At 40.1% G+C, this 20,220-nt stretch overlaps 1 protein-coding gene across 1 annotated transcript in view; it reads right to left on the bottom strand.

Moving 5' to 3' along the window:
- Positions 1-9,694: 9,694 nt before the first annotated feature.
- EIF3H (eukaryotic translation initiation factor 3 subunit H) overlaps positions 9,695-20,220 on the bottom strand; it is a 142,467-nt gene continuing 131,941 nt past the window's right edge. Inside the window, exons 6-8 of the mRNA XM_054019857.1 lie at positions 13,948-14,068; positions 12,068-12,200; positions 9,695-9,974 (exon numbers count right to left, since the gene is read on the bottom strand). Of these exons, the coding sequence (XP_053875832.1) occupies positions 9,877-9,974; positions 12,068-12,200; positions 13,948-14,068 (352 nt within the window). The 3' untranslated portion in view covers positions 9,695-9,876. The remainder of the gene's footprint in view (positions 9,975-12,067; positions 12,201-13,947; positions 14,069-20,220) is intronic.

The following is a 20,220-nucleotide window of genomic DNA, read 5'->3' as shown; positions in this document are numbered from 1 at the left end:
CGGCTGCAGCGGCAGTCTGTTATCCTGCTGCCGTTCCTGAAGCTCCACCAGACGCTGGAGCATGTCCGTTTGATCACGCATCTGCCCCTCCCACCATGAATTATCTGGGATGATCGCTGTACCCCTCCCCCCACCACGTGGCTGCTAGCCAAATGCGAAAAGCTCAGGGCCAATTCTCCCCCCCCCCCCCGCGCTTGGCTAACTGCAGGGAAGGATTTATTTTCAGCCACAGGCAAACAGCCCAGTAGGAACGGCCACCTCTGTCCCCTTAATTAAATTCCCGTATTTCAACCAGGTTACCATGAACGATATCACTCTCCTGAGGATTACACAGCGAGATAAAGAACGGATGTTGCTTGAATGCCAGCAAACACTGGGACCATACGCTACCAGGCTTTGTCATGCAATGATACCAGATTACTTGCTGCAAGCATGGCGTGATCAAGCGTCCTACCATGGAGGACGGAATAAGGCTGCACTGCCCAGAAACCTTGTGGCAAGGCTTTTGGAGTACCTCCAGGAGAGCTTCATGGAGATGTCCCTGGAGAATTTCATCCCCAGACACGTTAACAGACTTTTCCAGTAGCTGCACTGGCCGCGAATGCATCCCAAGTCCTCAGGGCAAAGTAATCATTAAAAAATGCTTGTTTTAAAAGCAAGTTTTATATTTTAAAAGGTAAACTCACGTGAGGTCCCTTCCATGGGGTCATGGTCTTGGATATTGGCTTGGGAGGGTACTTCAGTCAGGCTGAGAAAAAGATCCTGGCTGTTGGGGAGAACGGAGTGCTGGGTGCTCTCCGCAAGCTCGTCCTCCTCCTCTTCCCCGTCCACAGAATCCTCAGGTGTAGCTGATGAGATTATCCCCGCCTCGGAATCCACGGTCAGAGGTGGGGTAGTGGTGGCGGCTCCCCCTAGAACTGCATGCAGCTCAGCGTAGAAGCGGCATGTCCGCGGCTCTGACCCGGAGCGACCGTTTGCCTCCTTTGTTTTTTGATAGGCTTGTCTGAGCTCCTTGACTTTCACACGGCACTGCTCTGAGTCCCTATTGTGGCCTCTCTCCATCATGCCCTTGGAGATTTTTTCAAAAGTTTTGGCATTTCGTCTTTTCGAACGAAGTTCTGCTAGCACTGAATCCTCTCCCCATATAGCGATCAGATCCAGTACCTCCCATACATGCTGGTGCTCTTTTTCGATTATCGACCTGCATGGTTACCTGTGCTGATGAACTGAGCTATCTATGGTCACCTGTGCTCTCCACGCTGGGCAAACAGGAAATGAAATTCAAATGTTTGCGGGGCTTTTCCTATCTGCCTGGCCAGTGCATCCAAGTTCAGATTGCTGTCCAGAGCGGTCACAATGGTGCACTGTGGGACAGCTCCCGGAGGCCAATACCATTGAATTGCAGCCACACTAACCCTAATTCAAAATGACAATATTGATTTTGGCGCTACTCTGCTCGTCGGGGTGGAGTACAGAAATCGATTTAAAGAGCCCTTTATTTTGAAATAAATGGCTTCGTTGTGTGGACGGGTGCAGGGTTAATTCGATTTAACGGTGCTAAATCCGAATTAAAGTCATAGTGTAGACCAGGCCTAGGTCACTGCTCTATTCCAGTCTGTTATTTACCCTGTGATGCGTGTTCGGCAGTTTCCAGTGGACAGTTGTCTATATTACAAAAGGTCTTCCACCAGAATATTCAGTTGTTGATATTCACTTGCCTGTGCTGAGACTATTTGTGTTAATAACAATACAAGATCCCCCTCTACAAACTGCAAGGAAGTGTTTGTTTCTAACTCAAGAAGGCTTGTCTTTACTTCGAAAGCTAGCCCCTCTTCAAATATGACCTTGAGGAGTCATGCTAACGACCATGGCATTCAACGTGACTTTACAGTCAGTGTAAACAGGGATAAATTGCTGACATAATTGAAGATGGCAGTCAGGGACTCGCTCCTATCCACACTGGTTGCAGAGTTATGTTTAACATCACATTAGTTAACCCAACCTCACTTTGTGAGGACAGGCCCAGAAAAGAACTTGGTATGCAAATTAGAAACTGGTCTCAAACAGGAATGGCTAGATGAATGGCCCTGTATTATGCAAGGGCTACACTAGATGATCAGAATGGTCCCTTCCAGCCTTAAAAATCTACAAATCTTTCCAAACCAGTGATAGTCCCACAGGCATGCAATGAAAGCTTCAATTTCAAGTATATTATCACAGTGTTTTGAGACAGGCAAGGCCACTGCCACTGCTATCGTCTCATTACTTAACATGTTTTCCAGTTTTAAATGCATATACGTAAAACTAACATTTCTATATGTTGCTTTGTCAACATTTAAGTAGCTTTGTAACAAGCTAGCAGGGTGGGATGGTGAGAGAAAGTCAACTGTGACAAACAAGAACTGAAGTCAGATCCTACAACAACTTGCTTTCGATATGCAGATATTCAAACTTTTGTGATGAGGGCCTTGAGTCTTTCAAAAAGCCTTCAAAGTACTAACTCGATTTACAGCTTGCTGGAAATGAAACTCTCTCCATCACTTTTATTGAGGTATTGAAGATGAAATCACTCCCACAGAATGTTGAAAATAATGTGCACTCTGGTAGAACACTGAATCACATTGCTCAAATATAGAAGAAATATTCAGTCAAAGGCCTAGCCAGTCACACTATATTTAAGGGATACCACCCGTAGATGAGATTGGGATGGATTAGTAAATTGAAGAACTTGATGCAAGGGACATAATTTAAAACAGAGTGAAAATTCTTATTGCAGACATTCTTTTCAGGTTATGAATTATGGGCTTTTGTACTCTTCAACTGTATTTTTGTGGGATAAATACAATTAAAATCTTCAGTGTTTATTTTACTGATGCTATTTAGTATCATTGTAAAAATGATTTGATCATTTTTCCAGGTTTAAATATTTTCTTTAATTGCCTTTACTAGAAATAAGGCATTAACTTTTCTATCACTAAGGAGCCCACTGCTAAATCTGTGTTTTTAGAAGATATCCTTTCAAGCTCCGTAGAATTTGCCACCGCTTAGTATACGATGAGTTGTGTCAACAGCAATCTGTGCAGTCAATTAAAAGATCAAAAAATAAAACAGACCCAGCTTTGTATAAACCTCCTTCCAATTGTAAAGTTGGTATGAAATGCTATTGAATCACATGCTTTGGACTGGTACCAACTCTCTGCTGACTTATAGGCGATGCCAGAACACTCAGTCTCCTAACTAGGGAGGATTAGAGATGTGAATGAGCCAACCCTAGTAGCATATCTAACTCCTGAATTATGGAGACTTTCATCACATTAAATACCCTATTTACAAAATGTAAGCCTACTGTCCAGATACAGACTTGGGGTATGTCTACACTTTGAGCTGGAGGTGTAATTTCCATCTTGAGGAGACATAGCCACACTAGCTCTGAATAGGCTAGCATGCTAAAAATAGAAGAGTAGTTGTAGCATTGCAAGCAGCAGGAGGGTCTAGCCATCCCGAGTACGTACCTAGGGTCTTGGACAGGATCGTACCCGGGACAGCTAGTCCCTCACGTCACCATGGCTATACATCTATTTTTAGTGTGTTAGCTTGGGTATGTCTCTTCAAGTTGGAAAGGACACCTCCAAGCCCAGTGTAAACATACCCAGGCTGTCCCAAAGAATTCAGGGTAAAGTAAGGCACCTAGCTGTTACTGCATACAATCTTTAAGAGAAATAATATTGTTTTTAAGTAAAAGGAAATAAAAGACATGGGCAAAATCTGAAACCAAAAGTGAACATGAAAGTTTGGAGAAGAAGGTGAACAAGGCGTGAAAGACTGCGGGGGAGAATATACCTTCCTCCCCAGTGATAGTACACTTGAAAGAAGAACAGCTATACAGACTACTTCAATTTCTCTGACTGCATACATTCAGGCTGGAGATGTGATTTGCATCACCAACTTCTAATGACTTTTCAGCAAAGCCCCAAGAATTCAGTAGCAAATCATAACTATTAAATAGAAAGATAGTCATCTGTGATTTGTCACATCAGGGGTTCATCAAAATGCAAAATCAACAGACATAGGCCAGTAAGATGATGAATGAATTTCTGTGCACTCAAGACTCCCCAAGCACAAACAGGAATGCTTTGAATAGCACAAGTGCAAATTAATAGATTCATAGATTCCAAGTCCAGAAGGGACCATTGTGATCATCTAGTTAGTTTGACCTCCTGTACAACACAGGCCATAGAACTTCCCCAAAATAATTCCTAGAGCAGATCTTTCAGAACAAAATCCAGTCCAAGGTATCAATTGTTCTTTACCAATTGGTTTAGCTGCCTCTACCTGCATAATCTGATTAACTTGTCTTCAGAAAAAAAGCAGGACCATCTACAACTTAGATGGCCTGATTTTCCACTACTATGCACTTTGTGGTCATTTGCATCTGGAAAATGCCTCCACACTTATTTGGCAGCATTTTGCACCCACCCTGCATTCAACTTTGCTCGGTGCAGAGGACTACACAAGTTGCAGGGCAGTGGAGAGTCAAGCTCTGAGAGCGAGGAAGAGACAGGGGATGTACAATATTAATTCTGAAGCACCCCAACAAGCACCTAATCCCCTCCTGGATTTGTATCTGATCAGCGGTCTGCACAATGAACACTTGCACAAAATTCCATCTGGAGAATAGCTCTGAAAATGCCAAGAACTGCATCAAGTACCAGTTCATAACTTGGATGAGACATGGACACGTCAAATGAGAGCTTATTTGATTGCAGAAAGCAACAGAGCGTCCTGTGGCACCTTTAAGACTAACAGAAGTGTTGGAGCATAAGCTTTTGTGGGTGAATGCCCACTTCATCTGATGCAAGGCGTGGGTGAATGCCCACTTCATCAGACGCAAGGCGTGGGTGAATGCCCACTTCATCAGACGCAAGGGATGCGTCTGATGAAGTGGGCATTCACCCACGAAAGCTTATGCTCCAATACATCTGTTAGTCTTAAAGGTGCCACAGGACCCTCAGTTGTTTTTTACAAATTCAGACTAACATGGTTACCCCCTCTCATACTTGATTGCAGAACAAATTCTTTCCCATTTGGTCTTGTTTCTTTTAAATGTTCCTTTTAATTAAAGATTGATGACAACCAAGGCAAGTTCAACCATGACTGGCAATTGCAAAGCCATTCTGTTGCCAAGCTCACGCAATTAGTAGGCCCAAAACTCAGCATGAGACCATCTTCTACTGCTTCTTTCAAGGAGCTTTGCTGTGTCAACCTCTGGGAATAGAAAGGCAGTTCCATGCCAAGGACAGAGGTGAGGGGAACAAGTGAACACAACTGATGTGTCTGTGTGGAGAGGGAGTTGGTGGAAGAGGAGATGGAAGTTTCCTCTTAAACAGAAGGCCATGGGGGAAGGAACTGGTGATGTGAGCAAGTCAAGGCTATAATTAAGGGGAGGGAAGACATTCTGATTCCTGAGGGGTCTTAAATTAATCTGCACAAAGTAGCTTTTATACCACAGAACCTGGCATTGATTGGAGCACGAGTAGTGAACATCACACTAGAATTCAAACTGTACATCGTGAGGTGGAGCACATCAGCGAGGGTGGTTGCAGCTCAGGCTGTACTGTCCGAACCAACCAGTGGAAATTAAATTTTTGATTTACCAGAACCTATTTACAACAGTTCTTTCCTCAGCAACAGAACTATCACACCAATCCTTTGCTCTCCTCCCCCAAACCAAACCTCACAGTAATGGACCTTGCAAGATCTGTTCTGAATAACTTCACAAAAGGAGTTGAGCGCATGAAGCAGGGCTGAGTTCCAAAGAAGTATTTTCTTTGCTGCAGTGCTTCTAAATAAAGGTGTCTCCTGCAGTGAAACTACACACTAGCACCATTTGTTTTTAAATACACACAAACATGCAGATGCGGAACACACTTGGTAAGTCTGAACATTTAGTTATGAGACCTTCTGTTAACATCGTTTCCAGTTTTGTGTAACGTATAGCAAACAATTCTTTCAGCATTTCCCTGGACCGTTGCACACTTACAGCTCATTTCAGTTATACTACAGTGTGCAGTCTGGAAGTCAAAATTGTCAGTTGCAATCCCTCTGTTTCTCATTAGGAGTCTGTTCTTCCTGCAAGGCACACACACAGAACTCATTAAAAATGATGGGAGCTGCACAATTCAAAAGGGGGGAAAAAACCCAGATCTGTTAGTATCTCGAGCTCACTAATGATGCCGGTAGGTTCTTCGCACTGCCAGACTGGAGAATTCTGGAACACTGAGAAGCAGGATTAGTTACTTCAGCAAGTTGATGTAACCTTCAACATCTTAGCCCAAATCCTGGCCCCTGTTCACATGATAATTCACAAGCCAATGGAAACACTTTCTGACTTCTTTCCAGGTACAATTTAAGGACTCCTTTAATGTCCCAAGCATGCTGGAAGGGCTTTGTCATTTGAGAAATGACAAAAAATAAGTAAATATTAAATCTTCTGATTAAAGAGTGACTGAAAACAACATCTTATGGAGAATGAGCTGCCAGCTCACTGACCTTATTAGCCTGACTTATGGCAACAAGGAACAAAACACCAAGCAAAGGAAGCCCTGGGAACATGGAGCACAAGTGGAGGCTGGCTGCAAGCTCTAAGTGGGCATGGTGTGCAGACACTGCTTGATTTCTCCGGGTGTGTAAATAAACTACCATCCGTATGTTGCTACTCATTTGTAGATCAATGGTCTTAGTGACTCCTCCCTGACCATTCACTCTCTCGGGCTTCAGTAAACTTCCTGTCTCAGAAAACCAAAGAGCTTTCCTTTTGACTGAGGCAGAGGACTCATCCTTTATCTTGTCTCTCAACTCACGACTCATTTATCTCCATTGTCTAACCTTGGCCCTCAACTGTCTTCTCTTCTGAAATTTCCCAAGCATGCCTTCTCCACGGCTAGTGTTACGCCACCTCTGTTGAAATCTTCTGTCTGTTTTCATATTATTACCTTGCTGCAAATCCCTTTTATCCATATAAAATCCACTAAACTCAAACTTTAAGTCCAACATAGGAGAATGTTATTGCCCATCTCTCACATTTACATCCCCCATCCACAAAGAACTCAGCTGGTTCCTCATTCATTTTAGATTCCTGTTCAAAATTGACATCTTGTTCTTAAAACCCTCTAATGTAGCTTTTGCTAAAAGCTACCTTGTAGGCCTTCTTTATTCATTCCCTTCAATGCCACATCTGCTTACTCAACATTAGCATGCCAGTCAGTCACACAGTTGAGTCATTATAGGTATAAGCCGCCCTCTCTATTTCCAGACATCTAGAAGATACTAGTTTCCACCTCAAGTCTCCATCTTATTCCAGTTCTTTATTCCCTTCAACCTTGCGCCTTAGTTTTCCCTCCCATGCTGTAACTATTTAACTCGAGGTCTTTGTATAGTAAACAGTACTCAGAATAATGTTGTACTGTAACAGGATACTTCATCAGATCTTTGATTTTAGATTAGTTTATACAACAAGCAGTTAATGCAAAGGTGCCCAAACTTTCAATCAAGAAAGGCTGTATAGGCAGTTTGCCAGGTGCCAGAGTACATAATTTGCATATAAATTTATATATTATAACTAGTATAGTTAAGGCTAAAAAATGGTTTCCATTCTAACACTGAATTTTCACATGCTCTTAACTTTCCAAAACATTCTCCTTTTGGGCTGAAATTTTTCATGTTTGATCTCTATTTGAAGGTGAATTGTTCTGAAAAGTTTCAGCTAAATATGTTTACCCTTTTAAGTTTTCTGAGTATAAGTCCCTCCTACTGTTCCTGTTGTATAAAAAAATACCTAGCACACATTGTGCTTCAGTAAGGATAACAACAGCTGAACTCAAACTTCAGACTTGCTTGTTGAAGCACACTGACATCCCAAATACTTGCTTAGCTAAATTAGGGGGGGAGGGGGAGGTTTAAGAGTAACCATGTTTGAAAATATAGGATTGATTAAATAGAAGCTTCTGCTAAGCTGTTGGCTGTGAACACTCATGTGCACACAGGTATTTATTTGGTTACAGGATTTTAAAAGATCAACTGTTGAAGCAGGATAATGTCAGCTTGATTAACTGAAAAGATTTGGACCACAGGATGGAGGAGCTTTTAAGAGCAGCCAGTTTGCTTGGGTCTGGAATAAGTTGCTTACTTACAGCACCTTTGTAGCGCCAAAAGCACATTAGATCCAGTAGCATTGAGTCAGACAAGGAGCCATTGTAGGTTGTTATCTGGACTACACAGAGAGTTGAATGAGCAGGTGCTCACTGTATAGTGAGTCAGGATAAGGTATAAACGTGCCAGATGATTAGCTCTGGTCTAAAGTTGTGTATTTGTTCAATTTATACACTATGAAAAACTTCCTCATGGCACATGTCACTGTTACAAGACTAGCTGCATCTGTCCCTTTTGTGGTCCTGTTTGAGAGCACCCCCTCAGGTGTCAGGACTCGTGCATTTATCTATCTTGGGGTGGAATTCCACAGTTCTCGCACTCTTAGACTGAGCCCCGAGCTACAGCACCCTGCCGTTCTCCTACACACAGGGTTGAATTAATTCTGGCACCTGTGATTTTCCCCTTCAGGAACTTGCGACCAGTATTATTCAGTAACACAACAACCCCCTTCAAACCAAAGTACTGGTTGTTTTGCAATGGAAACAAAGCATTTTGAGAAAATGGATTTTAAAACAGTCTGTACAAGTCTATCTTAAGAAAAGGCTGATGGTAAACTAAGCAAGTCTCACTTCTTCAGACACCCTCAGAGGAGTGTTTTGTATTTCAGCCTAGTTCTTCCAAACAACTCCTGCTTTTGTTGAGAAAGAAAGCATGCCTTTTTTAAACTCCCATAGTTGTTTTAGTCTTCTGCATTCCGGGCCTTTAGCCGTTCTAGACAAACTTAGTTTGGCTGAGTAGAAGATAAAAGTTTTCAAAGGTAACAGTTTGGGCATTATCCCTTAACAAGTGTGAAGTGTTTGCTATGGGGTGGTTTATCTTGAGCCATTCTTCATTTCCTGATAGTTTAATATAGGGCTGTCTAGAAAAACAAAGACAATATATTCATACAGTAAACATCCCAGTAACTAGGTCAACATGCAGCATTTGTGAATTATTACCAACCAGCTCCAAATCCATCAATGTGTCTGACAAACTCCACAGAACTGAAATCCTCTATGGTTCTTTTTCTGCACAGCTTAAATCCAGCCAAACTGCAGGGAGCGCTTCACACCTCTGTGTAACAATTTGATTAATCAGTGTTCAGATAATTGAGGTTTAACTATGATGCATTACAAGAAATATATATATTCTGCTGGTGAAGCCTATGACATTTTTGTGCCATGCAAGCTAAATGTGGTACTAGAAAGTCCAGAGAAGTTAAATGCAAAAAACTACTACTAATGCAACATTATGATTGTAAATTCAAACACTCAAGTCAGGAAATTCAAAAGGCTAAGATTTCTCCTGCAAAGTTAACTCAGCCATGTTGAATATATGAGGTATTTTTTATTCCTAGTTTCCAAGTTAAATACATGTATTATTGTTTGGTACAAATTAACATAGTAGGACACGCAACATGAATTAATTAATATTGAGTGTTAAGAAAACCCACCATGGAAAATTCCAGTCTAATCTGGACAACAAATAAAGAAATGCCAAACAAAAGTGTTAAAATTTGCTTTTATTTTTCTTTAGAAGAGAATTCTAGGCAAACCTGTGTGCCTTGGTTTCACAAGATATTTTTCCAATACACAAACAATGTTTTTAAAAGTGTTGTCAGAAGTATAAACTGAGAGTCAGGGCATCTCCTTTTGTTGGAGATTATATCAAATACCAGATTTTTTCTCTTTAGTTATTGTACTCTTGAAGAGCCTGTGCCATGAAGAGTTTGCCCAGGTTCTGTGCAGTAAACTCCTTGATATTCTGGCAATAGGTATTAATCTGACCTGTCAACAGGAAAAAACACAAAAAACTCTGATTACAATTTAAAAATTCAAAGAGCAATTATTATTAAAACATACCATTTATATAAGGTAGAGCAGCATCCTGCACAATTTGACCACTCCTATGCTTCGGGATTGGAAAGAGTTTTTAAATACACAAATAGAGTTAGGAAGAACAGTAAATCAAATAAGCTGAATGGATAAGTTAGTATGCATTAAAATGAATTATCACTCCTGTAAGCAAAATCCAATTTTAATTCCAAAAAAGTTGCATCACATGCAACTTCAGAAAAGACAGCTGAACGATATAAAGAGTTCATGGTGCTGTGTTGGATGCTTAACCACATCAATTAACTGAATTTAGAAGCCCTAAAAACACCGCAAGGCTAAATTTCAGTTTTATCCTTACTCATTTGCTGTCCCAGTTAAAAAAGAATCATCATATATGTTCCACTATTAGTTTGAAAACTCTCCCATCTGACATTTAGTTGGCCATGTTTTCACCAAATATTTCACTTTATTAGCAATTTCAAAAATCCTCAGGCTATGAAGACTTGTCAGTGCTATACAGATCAAACATCTCCATAAAACCATTTTTACACAAGTGCTGCTACAAGTTATTTATCCTGTTAGGAATAGCAAAACAAAGCCAGTTTAATCAAAATTAAGACTGTCTAGCAGACCAATAAACTTTCAATTTAATGCTCTATTTAAAAGTTTTTAAATGACTCAGAGACAAAACAGTTAAGTTTTATTCTTTATCTCCAAACTTAACTCCATATGAATTAAAGAAGTGGATGCTTTCAGTTCTTCCCCAACTATGCTAACGAGAACAAATGGAGAAAGTGTTTTGGCTGAAGGCTGTTTTTGCTTTGGAGTATAATTGTTTTCACTTTCCCTTCTTGTAGAAGACTGAGCCATAACCCACCATCATAAAAGCATGCACACTCAATTTCTCTATTACATTTCATAAAACTATGTTAGCATGTATTTTTCAAGTAGCATTGTGCTGCTAAGATTCATTATCCAAGACAAATTGTACCAAGACAACACTCAAAATTCTGGAGACCTCAGAAGGATTAATAAACCAGGGCACTTATTGTTTTAGAACTATACTAAAAAAGTGACTCACTGAAGTTTGTTTTTTCCCTCATTTGAATTGTTTCAAGCAACAAGACTAAGGGCCAATTCTTTTAATTTTGTATTTGTGTGATCGGTTAGTTGCTCATTCCTTCCACTGCACCAGACTACACAGGGCTTTATTCTAATTCTCTCTCTCGCTCTCTGTATATGGTGTGTGTAAAAACCTTCCAAGTTACTTTCAAATGGCGTGAGAATTCAAAATATTAGGGAGCTAATATATCTGAGTGCCTTTCAAGTGAATGCCATCCAATTAGTGGCAACAGTCAATTGGCTCAACAAGCAGAAGAAACTCAAATATAAACCTCATCCTAAAATTAAGCAATTCTCTTTCTCATCATGTCTCCCATCCTAGGACTCTTGGGCGGGGGGGGGGAGAGAGGAGGGCCTGGCAGCTTGGGTTCTATGTTTCTGCATCTCTGGTATCTGTCTTGCATGTCCTACCAAGCACAGGAAATGGGAGACGAGCCAGAGTCAGGTGTGGCAATCAGTGGCTGCACAAGAGGTGAGATCTGAATGTGTAGGGAAAGCCAATGCTCTGTTTCCACTCACTTCTTCAGTTACCTTGGGGCTGGGAGAGAAAATGAAACTATTCTTCACCTAGAGCTCCACCTGGCCAGATTTAATTCTCCCAGCTGTGAAAGAACTAGATCTGAAGTGGAGATAAAAGTGCATGATCCCCACATCCACACAAATTTAAAGCTCTCCCCTACAAACTAGCTTTATGTCTCTATTTCAGTTTAATACTGTGGTTACCTTTAAACTTAGGCTACAAAATTTTTCATCAGCATTTGTTATATTTCTTAGGTATTTCCCTAGAGAGACTAAGCAAAGGGAAACAGTGCAAACACTGAGATATCACATGACATCATATGTAAAGTGAAAGCAGGATATTAAGGGTAACAACTATATTTTTCCTGTGGCTACGAAGTGAGAAAGATCTCCAGAACCATTACCTGCAATAAGCAGTGAATCCATTCTGGCAGGGGGCTGTGGAGGTTTGAACAGTTTGCTCATGTCCTCTTCAGGAAGCGGAGGCTCTCCTCGACTCTGTCGCTGTAAGTTTTCTTGCTGACGTCTCTGTTGGTACTGGAAACAATGCAAGAAACACAGATGGTGGTAGGATTCTTAACACAAGTATAGCTGACTAAAGAGAAGCTTCTCAAATGCAGCCAACAAAGAAATTAAAGGAGTTACTTCACCCATTTGTGGATTTTATTTAATAGATCCTGTCCAATCCCCCAAAAGTACAAACTGAAATTAACTACATTCAACATGCCTATATATCAATAGGGGTTTTATAAAAAATATGTTTAACTTTACTTTTGAGTTGGGACTTTTGTAAGCAGAAAGATGTACTGTAGCATTCTGTATTGGAAGGGGGTTAAAATCCATTTTTACTGAAGCTAAGTCAGCAGTATATTTGATAGAAAGATCAGCAGGGTGCAAAAGACTCAATTTTCTCAAACATAGTCAAATGAGTGACTAGAATTTAAGAGTGTACAAGAAGCCAATTCTTTATGTAATTTTGCAGCAGTTAAAAATAAATAAATACAAATTTAGAAATTCCTAAGTCCTACGTCAACACAATGTTGTTGCTATATGGCAGGGGGAAAAGACCCCTTATTAATGTTCTTCAGCTGAAGAGTGAAAACCACAAATTAACGATACAGAGTTGATTAAAACAAGTTATTGCCCATCAGTACATCTCAAGCTTTATTAGTTCTTTTATCCATTACAAGTGCTTGGGTATGATGTTGCCACTTAGAAGTCATTACTGTATGGGCCACTAGAAGGAAGAAATTAAGTAATTTGACTAGAAGAAGGTGTTTACAGCTTGCTCTTATAGTTCTTTCCTCTTCAATTCTATTTTTACAATATTTTTAAATTAAGTGAAGCAAGACCATTTTTTCAGCCATTAGCTGAATATTTATGTTTTTACAAAAATGGTGCTTAAACTAAACTATAAAGAAATGTTACATTTATGTTTAAAGAGATGTAAAAATTTTAGAAGCCATTTAACGTATTTTGTATGGTACCATAGATATAAAAATATATATTGGGATTAGCTAGATATATGCAGATAGTAAAGGCATAAACTTTAATCGGTATCTTGCTCACTTAAACTCATAGCAAATATATTTAAATCTGAAGGCCAAAAGATACACAGGATATTTTAATCATTAGTTTGATACATCAGCGCAGAGGTACCTGGATGCATTTCAGTATGCTATCAGGTACGAAATGTTGTCAATCAACAATTTTTCAGCAGCAATGACAAATGTGGTCTTCAGGCCACATCAATGAAGAAAAGGTTAAACATTCATTTATCTGTATGTGAGGGAGTTACATTACATTGCACCATCCACTTCTCAGCAGCTGGTTTCTTGTTTCTTATCAAAATTGCTTGCTCTTAATCACAATTGCTCCGTTTTTTAAATGAAGTACAGACTGTTAACTACACTGCAATGATCCACTACTAAAGCAATTAAAGTTAGTAAAGAAATGAGGTGCAACACCCTGGAAGCTACTTCACTCGGATTTTCCAAATAAATGCCTCTCTGCATTATTCACATAATCTTGGCAATACAAAGTGAATACAGAGTTTGTCACCTGATGTTACCATCTCTCTGTTTTAAGTAGGCAGATGTTTGGGGCAAAGAGTTTCAAATAATGCACAGAAGTTAGCTTTCTGAACAAACCTCTATATGTAGCAGCTGACATGCAGGGAACTTCTAAAGTGTAGTTTGAATGGTATTAAATGTAGCCTTGTATGATGCTTCACCCTTATTTTGTGGGAAAAAAAGCTTTGATTCAGCTTCTCTCAGCTACCAACCTGGTGTTTCTGCTGCTGCTGCTTGCTTGTGTTCCTCAGGTAAGTGTTGTATTTAACTATATCCTGGCTCATTTCATCCACTCTGTCCATCAGCAATTGCAGGCTCTTCCCCAAGTGATTACTGAAATACAAACGTAATTTCTTACTGGTAAAGTTAACCAGAAAAATATTTTAAAATTCAAATGCATTACAAAAAAGTCGCTTGACCACTGTTCTTGCCCAATAGTACAGCTAGTTAGTTTCCTTCTATAAATTCATAGTAACATGGTATGCATTTATTGAAAACCATTTATTGTTTAAGGACAGTTCCACCAGAATGTCTGCCACATACCACCCAATGTGTTTCAACATTTTTCTTTAATAAAAAAATAATAATAATAATAATAATTGGAGAGAGAAAGTTACTGCTAGTGAAAGTCCAGGCCCAGTATAACCATATATCTATCTAAGTATTTGGCTTCCATCACCATAATATCTAAGCGTCTGTGGTTATAGCTTTCTGAACATCTACACTCAGCAGCTAATAGGGAGCTTCAGAGGGAGTAGTGGTTTCAGTCAAGTACAGTGTGCAAGCAGAAAGAAGGTGTGGGAAGACTCCCTCACTTAGCTCCATAAAGCCACTTCCTAACCTCAATCACCTGCAATTTCCAGATCCAGGCCAAATGTATCCAAAACAGTGTGACGGATTTGTGATGTGACGGATTTGTGATGTGCACCCCTATATAGCTCCAATACAATGGCTATATTCCATATGCTTGGTTTAAAGTCACTGGTAGCCCTATGCAATCTTCCTGGGTCTCTTGATGGATCAGTTAAACATTCTTCAAGCATTCATAAAATTAACTAGGCTACCAAGCCATACTTGGAAGTTTTGAAGATATCACTTGCCCTTTAGTCATTGACAGACGGAGTTGCTTCCAGTCAGGCCAATTCAACATTCCATACCGCAGGCCATATGGAAGCAGCATGGCTGGGTGGGTCCAATTTAGGTTATATGATTGGCAAACTTATCCAGACAAATGCAGTCTGTAACAATTTTTATTACCACTTTTTTTTTGGGGGGGGAGCAATTTATGTTCAATATTTTACAGGAAAGTTGAATTTTCAAGATATCACAGCAGGACAAGATGGTTTTCACCCAAGAGTTCAGAAGGAACTCAAATATGAAATTGCAGAACGACTAACTGTAATTTGAAACCTATTGCTGAAACAAACCTCTGTACCAGATAACTGGAAGGCAGCTAATGTAACAACAGTTTTTAAAAAGGGCTCCAGAGGTGATCCTGGCAATTACAGGACAGTATACCTCACTTCATTGCTGGGCAAACTGGTAGAAACTATAGTAAAGAACAGAATGATTAGACGCATAGATGAATGTAACATATTGGGGGGAAGAAAAAGGAAATCATGCCTCATCAATGCATTAGAATTCTTTGAGGGTGTCAACAAGCAGATGGATAAGCATGACCCAGTTGACAGAGTACTTGGATTTCCAGAAAGCCTTGACAAAGGTCCCTCACCAACTCTTAAGGGAACTAATTAGTCATGGGATAACAGGGAAGATTCTCTCATGGATCAGTAACTAGCTAAAAATACAGAAAAACCAAGGGTAGGAATAAGTGGTGAGCTTTTCCACAATGGAGAGGGGTAAACAGCGGGATCCCCCAAGGATACATACTTTGACCTGTGCCGTTCAACATATTCAAATAATCTGGATAGTTTCAAGACTGTAGTCTGCTTTGGACTTAACTAAGATTTACAGGCAGATCTCACAAAACTGGGTGACTGGACAACAAAGTGACATATGAAATTCAACCTTGACAGGTCAAAGTAATGCACACTGGAAAAAATAAGCTCAATTACACACACGTGTAGTTCTCAATTAGTTGTTACTATTCAAGAAAGATCAAGGAGTCATTGTGGACAGTTCTCTGAAAACTTCAGCTCAATGCACAGCAGTGGTCAACAAAGCTAATAGAATGTTAGGAACTATTAGGAAAAGGATAAAAAGAATGTAGAAAATATAATACCACTATGTAAATACATGGTGCAGCCACACAATGTATTTAATATGTTCATTTCTGTTCACCCCATCTCAAAAAGCAGAATTGGAAAGGTTCAGGGAAGGGCAATGAAGGTGGTCAAGAGTATGGAATGGCTTCCATATGAGGATACTAAAAAATATTAGGGCTGTTCAGATGAGGGCGGATATAACAGAGGTCTATAAAATCATGAATGTTGTGGAAAAAGTGAATACAGAAGTGTTATTTAACTTTTCCCACAATACAAAAAACAGAGGTCACCGGATTAAATTAATAGGCAGTAAGTTTAATACCAACAAGGGAAAGCACTTTTTCACACAACACACAATTAACTTGTAGAACTCATTGCCATGGGATGTTGTGATGGCCAAAAGTATAGCTGGATTCAAAGAAGAATTAGATAAATTCATGGAGGATAGGTCCATCAATGGCTATTAGCCAAGATGGTCAGGGATGTAACTCCATGCTCTGAGTGTCCCTGAACCTCTGACGGCCAGAAACCAGGAGGGGAAGACTGGGTAGATCTCTCCAAAACTGCTATGTTCTGTATACTCCCCCTGAAGCTCTGGTACTGGCCACTGTTGGAGACAAGATATGAGGCTAGATGGACCAGTATGGCCATTCTTATGTTCTTAAGCAAAATAATTATTTTCACAAAACTTTTAGTATGGTATTTATGGTGACAGCATTCATACCAATAGGAGCGTGGGGGAAGGGATATCACTGCTTTGTATTTTACCTCTTTGACTGACTGGAAGCAGGGCTTGCTGGCTTCAGAGTGAGCAGTGCTCAGCCATACTTGGCTCCAGGCCAAGTTAGTCACACAGACTCCATTTTTCTTTTCTCTACTGAAATACATTATTACTAGTTTTTAGTTAGCCACCCTGTTTTGTGTACTTCTACATCAGAATCATATAGCCACTACTCCTCTAGACTGTCCATATGATTATTTCCCTCGATCTTTTACAATGCATTCTCTCTGCACTCTTCACTTTTCTAAAGGTTCTTTATGTGCTGTGTGTATTCCAACTGGAAACAACCAGCAGATATGATAGTGGCAGAAATCTAAGGGAATAGTATATAGTTTACCCCCTCACCCCTCCCAACACACAAACGTAGCCTTTAACAGTGTAAATTGCTCCTATAAAAGCCAGGAAATACAGAGTTACAGCTTAAAGCAGCTTGTGCACCAAGCACAGCATGGTATATGCTTAGAAAGTAGCTAAGGGAGCTCATCATTGTCTCTAAGTATTGGACCTGCTATTTGACAATTCACTCTAAGCAGAGTCTCCTGTTCACCCCACCGTTTATTTTCTACTCAAGTTTTAAAATCTCTTGGGGGGTGGGAAGAGGGGATAAAAGCTTCAACTATACAGCAGCAAGTAAGGTGTTTCTATAATTATTTTTGAACTTCCTGCTTTGTTTTTTTTGTTTTGGGGTTTGTTTGTTTTTTGGGCATTTTAACTGTATGATATTAGAACTGTGGAATACTGCCATGACCATGGGTGTGTGTATTTTCCACTTTTTATAGAGTTTATATTACCCAGAGTGTTCGCACTGGATATTATCAGAAGCAAGTGTCTATGTGTACACGCACACTAATGGCCTTGTAGGGCATGTGGGTATCACAAATACATAATTATTATACAGATAGTGTCCACATGAAATACAGCTAGTTACAGAGAATGATTTTATGTGAATTTCTCTGGGGCCAGTTCAGTTTAGCAGAATACTGAAACAGGGAGTTATTGTTAGAAGTTGTAGTAATATGGTGTTTGCTTTCATTGCCAGGGAAACTAAAAGCTGAAAACCGATAACTTAAACAGATGTGAACTGAGACATGAAGTGATAAGTATGCTCTAACTACAGGACCAAGTTTTCCATAGTTATCTCATACATCTTACGCCAATTCTTGCTCCTACCTCCTTTAAAAAAAAAAAAAGGACCAACAAGAACTGATTTTTGAGAGTGTAAATGTACATACAAACACATCTATGAAGCAGGTCTATGAAGCAAATTAAATAAAAGCTTGTTTTACAAAGCCTGACAGGAATCCATATTTAATAAAATACAAATATAACACTTGGTAAAACAAAATTAGTGAAATTGTTTTCATCACCCTCTACAACCAAAGAATGTATAGCTCCATGTCACTCAGCTGGTATGGTGCAGTAAATCCTTGCAGGTAAAGGGGAGTTTATTAAACACCTAAAACTTATTTGTCAAGTCCAAATGCCAGGTAAAGGAGACATATCATCTGAGGAAAGAATCTGTGGAAGAGGCTCACTTTTGCATAAAAATTTAGGCTTCTGCACAGTCTCAATCTCTGTAGAGAAAATTTAGTAATAAAGACACTTATTTTGAAGATGCTATTCCCTTCCATAGGACAAAAAACTGTAACAATTCATTGCATTCCGCTCTACATAAAAGGTGATATCTCACTGAATGGATTGCCCAATTATTTTTTTCCCCTTCAAATAAAGATCAGGGACAGAGTGGCAAGAGTGTGTATAAGAAAAATTATGTGGCAGTTGCACTGTTTGGGAAGGGTCAACCAGTCTCTCCGCAGCCACTCTTCCTCCTTCCACCACTAAGGAACTACGTCCCCTTCTGCAAAAACATTCCCCTCTTCCTGTGGTGGATAACTCTGTGTGATCAAGATGGTGATGGAAAACCCTGTTACTGTACTCTGATTTAGGGGTTGGAGGTGCTGAGAGAGCACTTTTACAGACCGATGTGGGAACAGCCTTTAAAAAGGGCATAGGACTAGGAGTCAGGAGACTTGAGTTCTATATTCTCAGTTCTGTGCTTTTGAACAATAAACTTACACACACTCTGCCTCCGTTTCCCCAGTCCTACATTTCTATGATTCTATAAGGAAGATTTGATCCACCACTTGCCTAATAAAGACTATTTGTGAATATCAGTCACAGACTGATTAGATATCCAACTGTATTTTTTACCCTGCTAATTACATGGCAACCAGAAGCATATTGTGGGGACAGACCTCCCCCCCGCCCCAAACTCCTACAGATGCAAGGCATCCTGACATTGAAGGTAATGCTTAGCACATCCCTGTGCATTTATACAAAATATGGTGGCCTGATTGTCTGTTACAATTTGGGTTGCCTTTGGGGATATGCCTTGTAAGATCCTTAATATTTTCAGAACCACACTCCTCCAGAACACGAATATGCGAGGGAAGGTTTTATGAGGAAAGACCAAGTTCCTTGGGTGTGAAATCCCCTGGCAGAGGCTCTTGACTCCAAGCTTGACATAGATTCATAGATTCTAGGACTGGAAGGGACCTCGAGAGGTCATCGAGTCCAGTCCCCTGCCCGCATGGCAGGACCAAATACTGTCTAGACCATCCCTGATAGACATTTATCTAACCTATTCTTAAATATCTCCAGAGATGGAGATTCCACAACCTCCCTAGGCAATTTATTCCAGTGTTTAACCACCCTGACAGTTAGGAACTTTTTCCTAATGTCCAACCTAGACCTTCCTTGCTGCAGTTTAAACCCATTGCTTCTGGTTCTATCCTTAGAGGCTAAGGTGAACAAGTTTTCTCCCTCCTCCTTAGGACACCCTTTTAAATACCTATCATGTCCCCTCTCAGTCTTCTCTTTTCCAAACTAAACAAACCGAATTCTTTCAGCCTTCCTTCATAGGTCATGTTCTCAAGACCTTTAATCATTCTTGTTGCTCTTCTCAGGACCCTTTCCAATTTCTCGACATCTTTTTTAAAATGCGGTACCCAGAACTGGACACAGTACCCCAGCTGAGGCCTAACCAGAGCAGAGTAGAGCGGAAGAATGACTTCTCGTGTCTTGCTCACAACACACCTGTTAATACATCCCAGAATCATGTTTGCTTTTTTTGCAACAGCATCACACTGTTGACTCATATTTAGCTTGTGGTCCACTATAGATCCTAGATCCCTTTCTGCCGTACTCCTTCCTAGACAGTCTCTTCCCATTCTGTATGTGTGAAACTGATTTTTCCTTCCTAAGTGGAGCACTTTGCATTTGTCTTTTTTAAACTTCATCCTGTTTACCTCAGCCCATTTCTCCAATTTGTCCAGATCATTTTGAATTATGACCCTGTCCTCCAAAGCAGTTGCAATCCCTCCCAGTTTGGTATCATCCGCAAAGTTAATAAGCTTACTTTCTATGCCAATATCTAAGTCGTTGATGAAGATATTGAACAGCGCCGGTCCCAAAACAGA

The sequence above is a fragment of the Malaclemys terrapin genome, chromosome 2, assembly GCF_027887155.1.
Source record: "Malaclemys terrapin pileata isolate rMalTer1 chromosome 2, rMalTer1.hap1, whole genome shotgun sequence".
In the NCBI taxonomy this organism is placed as follows: domain Eukaryota; kingdom Metazoa; phylum Chordata; order Testudines; family Emydidae; genus Malaclemys; species Malaclemys terrapin.
The sequence above is the reverse complement of the archived record's forward strand: the minus strand, read 5'-3'. Positions and strand labels throughout refer to the sequence as shown.